Raw genomic sequence first — 6,695 nt, 5'->3', positions numbered from 1 at the left:
TTGCCAGGGCTGGAAGTTATTATTATTCATTTAAGATAAGGAAAGGGCACAGGTTTCAGAGCATTGATGCCATTTTATTTCTCTAACTCAATCACAAATTACATTCAGCCTCTCTCCCTGTCTTCACTTCAATGAAAGGGGACAGAATTTACATCATAGTTCAGATTATTATCTGGATTTCCCAGGCAACCGACGCTCCCCTCTATCGCATAGAGAACTGATTATTTGTGTCTAAAATGAACTCATCTCTATTGTTCAGTTCATTTGTCTGAAATAGACTGTGGATATCCCAGAGAGAAATCAGTTATTTCTAAAAGCCATCGTTTGAATGAGTCATTCAAGACGCCTTATACAATTACCACCTCCCATAGAGTTAGAACCGCAGCAGGAAACAATAGGAATACAAGTAATCTAAGAAATATAATTTTAAAAATAATCTATTAAAAGCACTTTCCTGAACGTCGTGAACTCTCTGAACTATATTACAATTATTGATATAATGTTGTCTTTGTGCCGCTCATTGTGCGGCAATGAGTATTAGCACCACGGACAGCAACTGGTCCGACGCTCTAGCCGTATATGGAACCGCGAGAACATCTGTGCATTCCGCCTTCATCCTCTTCCGTTTGAAAAATATTTCTCAACGGGGTGCTCCGGCCAGCTAAGGCACTCTTGCTTTGATCTGCAACGCAAAAAAACGTGACTACCGTCTGTGTATGGACATCGTGTATCACATATAGCTGAGTCCTGTCTACTCGCATTGCATTCAGTGATCAAAGGGGAATAGAACGTTCCCATAGGCATTTTTGGTCTATAGGCCTACTAACTATGTCCAACTTTGTTTGGTTTTAAACTAAATGAAAAAAAAGTATACTTTACATTTGACGTTCATTGCATGAATAACAAGCCGTGTGTGAACTTGTGCATATACCACCATCTACTGGTAACACGCCTGTACTTGGAAGGCATGTATGAGATAAGACTTGTTGCTGGTCTGTGATTCTTCTGATCAAAAGTGGTTGGGATAATTTGCTGTAATCGATTGATTAACAAAAATAATTGTCTTCAAACACTAGGCACATGATGTTGGAATAACAATAACAAATCGGCATTGACTGAGGGGGATAGAGAATGCGGTGTTGAGAATACAAGTCCCATAAATCTTAGGTAGATTATGGTTGGTAGAATAAGACAGGCCGCTTACCAAATTTCGGAACCTGTTGAAGATATGCTCACCCATCAATTTCTTGGAGTGCGGCTCTGACGAGCTGTTCGTGGGGCGGGCGGGGTACCTGTGCGCTGACCTGGTGGTGAAACAGAAACTGGGGATTGAGGTGAGAGCCTGAGGGAACAGGGAAAATACCAATTACTAAAATCAAAAAATTATTAGGCCTACTGACCAGGAGATATATGACCTGAAAAATAATGTATCTCTACTGGCTCTCTTGGCTCCATATTCCCTGATCTCAAACATTACTTTAATGAAATAAACTTCTCAAATCTAATGTCACAGATTCTTAGCAAGGATCAGATCCAGGCCATTTGCCAGGTTATTGTAGAGTCTGGTAAACAGTATGCCACGAGGAAGAGAAAACCCTATCCTCTCATGTACTCCTACTATGGGACTGAGTATTTGGGTAAGTAGGCCTACATGTCTAGCCTACATGGTTGAGTGGCAGGAGGCGGGATTACTAATGAGCTTATATTGTCATGAGGGCCTTAAATGACCTCTTTGTCATTTGTGTGACGCCTTCACTCTTATCTGAAAGGACTAGATAGGTGAAAGCCCAGTAGCAGCCACAATACCCAGACCCACCGCCTCAACAGAACACAGTACCCAGACCTCCCGCCTCAACAGAACACAGTAACCAGACCCACCGCCTCAACAGAACACAGTACCCAGACCCACCGCCTCAACAGAACGCAGTACCCAGACCCACCGCCTCAACAGAACACAGTACCCAGACCCACCGCCTCAACAGAACACAGTACCCAGACCCACCGCCTCAACAGAACACAGTACCCAGACCCCCCGCCTCAACAGAACACAGTACCCAGACCCACCGCCTCAACAGAACACAATACCCAGACCCACCGCCTCAACAGAACACAGTACCCAGACCCACCGCCTCAACAGAACACAGTACCCAGACCCACCGCCTCAACAGAACACAATACCCAGACCCACCGCCTCAACAGAACACAGTACCCAGACCCACCGCCTCAACAGAACACAGTACCCAGACCCACCGCCTCAACAGAACACAGTACCCAGACCCCCCGCCTCAACAGAACACAGTACCCAGACCCACCGCCTCAACAGAACACAGTACCCAGACCCACCGCCTCAACAGAGCACAGCACCCAGACCCAGACCCACCTCCCCAACAGAACACAGTACCCAGACCCACAGCCTCAACAGAGCACAGCACCCAGACCCAGACCCACCGCCTCAACAGAACACAGTACCCAGACCCACTTCCTCAACACAGTACCCAGAACCATTGTGAACAGAACACAGTACCCAGACCCACTGCCTCAATAGAACACAGTAAGCAGACCCACAGACCCACCAGACCCACTGCCCACAACCCAGACCTGGACCAACCACCTCAATAGAACACAAGTGTTCCTTGTGTCCAGCATTTGACTGCAAGAGTCACAGGGTATTCTCTAATGGAATCAGAGAGGCTGTCTTTTTGAATGGATGCAGGCTATTGAATCATGTGCTTTATGCTTGTATGTGCTGCTTGTGTGTGTGTATGTGCTGCTTGTGTGTGTGTGTGTGTGTGTGCACCTGTGTGTGCACCTGTGTTTCTCTCCCCAGGTGCAGCCCATGGCCTGTCGTCGGTGCTGCAGATGTTGCTGTGTTACCAGGAGGTGCTGAATGGAGGGGACAGGGATCTGGTCGGGCAGATTGTGGACTTCCTCATGAACTAGGAGCAGAACGGTAACTGGCCGGCCGAGCTGGGAGCCATGACAGAGAGGGAGAATGAGCTGGTGCACTGGTGCCATGGTGCGCCAGGTACACTTTCAATCTGGCTCTTAATTGATTGATGTACTGATTTAGATAATATAGATACAATAAGAGGTAAGTGGTTTCCCAGGTTTCCAATGTAATTGATGCTCATGCCTCTTCCCAGGTGTAGCCTACCTCTTTGACAAAGCCTACCTGATCAATAGGAAGCCCCAGTACCTGGACACATGCATCCGCAGTGGGGAGCAGGTGTGGCTGAAGGGCCTGCTGAAGAAAGGTCCAGGGATCTGCCATGGAATGGCAGGCAGCGCCTATGTCTTCATGTTACTGTACTGCCTCACAGGGAACTCCAAATCTACCGTGCTCAGAGGCATGGAGGCTTAGTTGGACAAATCACTGCTGTTCTCTGTTTCCCTCTCTCTCTTTCTCTGTCTCCTGTACTCTTCTAATATCTCATTTCTTTGTGTATCTCTCCTTATCTCACCCTAGTTCTAGTGGCTTCCTCTCCTTGGTCTGCACTGATCTGAAAACACAGGCTGGGTTAAAGCAACGTAGTGGATTCCTCTCCTTGGTCTGCACTGATCTGAAAACACAGGCTGGGTTAAAGCAACGTAGTGGATTCCTCTCCTTGGTCTGCACTGATCTGAAAACACAGGCTGGGTTAAAGCAACGTAGTGGATTCCTCTCCTTGGTCTGCACTGATCTGAAAACACAGGCTGGGTTAAAGCAACGTAGTGGATTCCTCTCCTTGGTCTGCACTGATCTGAAAACACAGGCTGGGTTAAAGCAACGTAGTGGATTCCTCTCCTTGGTCTGCACTGATCTGAAAACACAGGCTGGGTTAAAGCAACGTAGTGGATTCCTCTCCTTGGTCTGCACTGATCTGAAAACACAGGCTGGGTTAAAGCAACGTAGTGGATTCCTCTCCTTGGTCTGCACTGATCTGAAAACACAGGCTGGGTTAAAGCAACGTAGTGGATTCCTCTCCTTGGTCTGCACTGATCTGAAAACACAGGCTGGGTTAAAGCAACGTAGTGGATTCCTTGCAGCGCAGTGCTTTCACCTGACGTGCTCTTTCACATCAGCGCATATGTGGAGATAGGACATGAGAAGAGGAAGCAGCTTTTGACTATTGAGATGCAACCCCCTGTCCTGCCTCACCCTCACCAAAGATACTGTATATAATGACGAGATGGTTTTGTCTCCACCCTAACAATGGGAGTCGTTGTCCCAAAGGTGGGAAGACAGGCGATATGCTTATCAGTCTGCTTATTAAACGCAATGAGCCCATAGAAACACATTGAATAACACTGTGTGGACAGATGTTGACGGTAGTGGACCCACAAGCTTTGCCTCTTCCTCTCTGCCCTGACCCAAGTCTCCTCTTTTCTCCCCACAGGTTTGCAGAGTTCCTGTTTACGGAAGAGTTCAAGGTGGGCTCCTGCTCAGTCACCAGTGTTTATAGTCTGTTTGAGGGCCTGTCTGGAACCGTTTGCTTCTTGGGTTGACCTCCTTCAGCCCGACCAATCAGAGTTCCCACTCTTCAGTGTGTTTGTGTGATTAAGGCTATGGTTGAACAATGCATCCTTCCTTCCTCCTTACATTACAAGGATGGCTCACCACAGAATTAAAACTTGAACTGGTTATGTCATCACTGATTGTTCTTTTATTAATGTGAAGTGTTTATGTGATTCTTAGATGAAATGTGTTGTAAATATCTGAGGGCGAGGGTGTCGCTATCAATGTGAGACATTTCTCCCAGAACAACTATGCTCTGCTGACATTGACGTTCTGCTTTATTTCCTGTCTGGTAAAAATATGAAAGCCTCCCTTTCAAATCAAATTATATTGGTCACATACACATGGTTAGCAGATGTTAATGCGAGTGTAGCAAAATGCTTGTGCTTCTAGTCCCAACAGTGCAGTAATATCTAACAAGTAATCTAACAAATTCACAACAACTACCTTATACACACAAATGTAAAGGGATGAATAAGAATATGTACATATAAATATATGAATGAGCGATGGTCGTGTGGCAAAGGCAAGATGCAGGAAATGGTATAGAATACAGTATATACAGTTGAAGTGGGAAGTTTACTTACACTTTAGCCAAATACATTTAAACTCAGTTTTTCACAATTCCTGACATTTAATCCTAGTAAAAATTCCCTGTCTTAGGCCAGTTAGAATCTCCACTTTATTTTAAGAATGTGAAATGTCAGAATAATAGTAGAGGGAATTATTTATTGCAGCTTTCCTTTCTTTCATCACATTCCCTGTGGGTCAGAAGTTTATATACTCAATTAGTATTTGGTAGCATTGCCTTTAAATTGGTTAACTTGAGTCAAACATTTTGGGTAGCCTTCCACAATAAGTTGGGTGAATTTTGGCCCATTCCTCCTGACAGAGCTGGTGTAACTGAGTCAGGTTGTAGGCCTCCTTGCTCGCAAACGCTTTTTCAGTTCTGCCCACACATTTTCTATAGGATTGAAGTCAGGGCTTTGTGATGGCCCCTCCAATACCTTGACTTTGTTGTCCTTAAGCCACTTTGCCACAACTTTGGAATTATGCTTGGGGTCATTGTCCATTTGGAAGACCCATTTACGACCAAGCTGTAACTTCCTGACTGATGTCTTGAGATGTTGCTTCAAAATGTCCAGATAGTTTTCTTTCTTCATGATGCCATCTATTTTGTGAAGTGCACCAGTACCTCCTGCAGCAAAGCACCCCCACAACATGATGCTGCCACCCCCATGCTTCACGGTTGGTATGGTGTTCTTCGGCTTGCAAGCCTCCCCCTTTATCATCCAAACATAATGATGGTCATTATGGCCAAACAGTTCTATTTTTGTTTCATCAGACCAGAGGACATTGCTCCAAAAAGTAAGATCTTTGTCCTCATGTGCAGTTGCAAACCGTAGTCTGGCTTTATCTGGTTTTGGGGAAGTGGATTCTTCCTTGCTGAGCGTCCTTTCAGATTATGTCGATATAGGACTCGTTTTACTGTGGATATAGATACTTTTGTAATGGTTTCCTCCAGCATTTTCACAAGGTCCTTTGCTGTTGTTCTGGGATTGATTTGCACTTTTCGCACCAAAGTATGTTCATCTCTAGGAGACAGAATGCGTCTCCTTCCTGAGCGGTATGAAGGCTGCGTGGTCCCATGGTGTTTATACTTGCGTACTATTGTTTGTACAGATGAATGTGGTCCCTTCTTGCGTTTGGAAATTGTTCCCAAGGATGAACCAGACTTGTGGAGGTCTCCATTTTTTTCTGAGGTCCTGGCTAATTTCTTTTGATTTCCCCATGATGTCAAGCAAAGAGGCACTGAGTTTGAAGGTAGGCCTTGAAACATCCACAGGTACACCTCCAATTGACTCAAATGATGTCAATTAGCCTATCAGAAGATTCTAAAGCCATTGCATAATTTTCTGAAATTTTCCAAGCTGTTTAAAGGCACAGTCAACTTAGTGTGTGTTAACTTCTGACCCACTGGAATTGTGATACAGTGAGTTATAAGTGAAATAATCTGTCTGTGAACAATTTTTGGAAAAATGACTTGTGTCATGCACAAAGTAGATGTCCTAACCGACTTGTCAAAACCATAGTTTGTTAACAAGAAATTTATGGAATGGTTTAAAAATTAGTTTTAATGAATCCAACCTAAGTGTATGTAAACTTCCAAATTCAAATGTACATATGAGATGAGTAATGT

The 6,695-nt window shown here is 44.8% G+C and overlaps 1 protein-coding gene across 1 annotated transcript; it reads left to right on the top strand.

The window, feature by feature from the left end:
• Positions 1-530: 530 nt before the first annotated feature.
• LOC110504590 (lanC-like protein 3) lies at positions 531-4,537 on the top strand. Its single transcript, XM_090230600.1, is given in 7 exon segments — positions 531-624; positions 1,192-1,334; positions 1,514-1,637; positions 2,828-3,025; positions 3,144-3,332; positions 4,358-4,479; positions 4,481-4,537. Coding segments are annotated over 7 exon segments (927 nt in total).
• Positions 4,538-6,695: the final 2,158 nt, after the last annotated feature.

Source organism: Oncorhynchus mykiss, chromosome 3 (genome assembly GCF_057628025.1).
Source record: "Oncorhynchus mykiss isolate SJ-2025 chromosome 3, ASM5762802v1, whole genome shotgun sequence".
Classification (NCBI taxonomy): Eukaryota; Metazoa; Chordata; class Actinopteri; order Salmoniformes; family Salmonidae; genus Oncorhynchus; species Oncorhynchus mykiss.
This window is presented reverse-complemented; position numbering and strand designations above follow the sequence as displayed.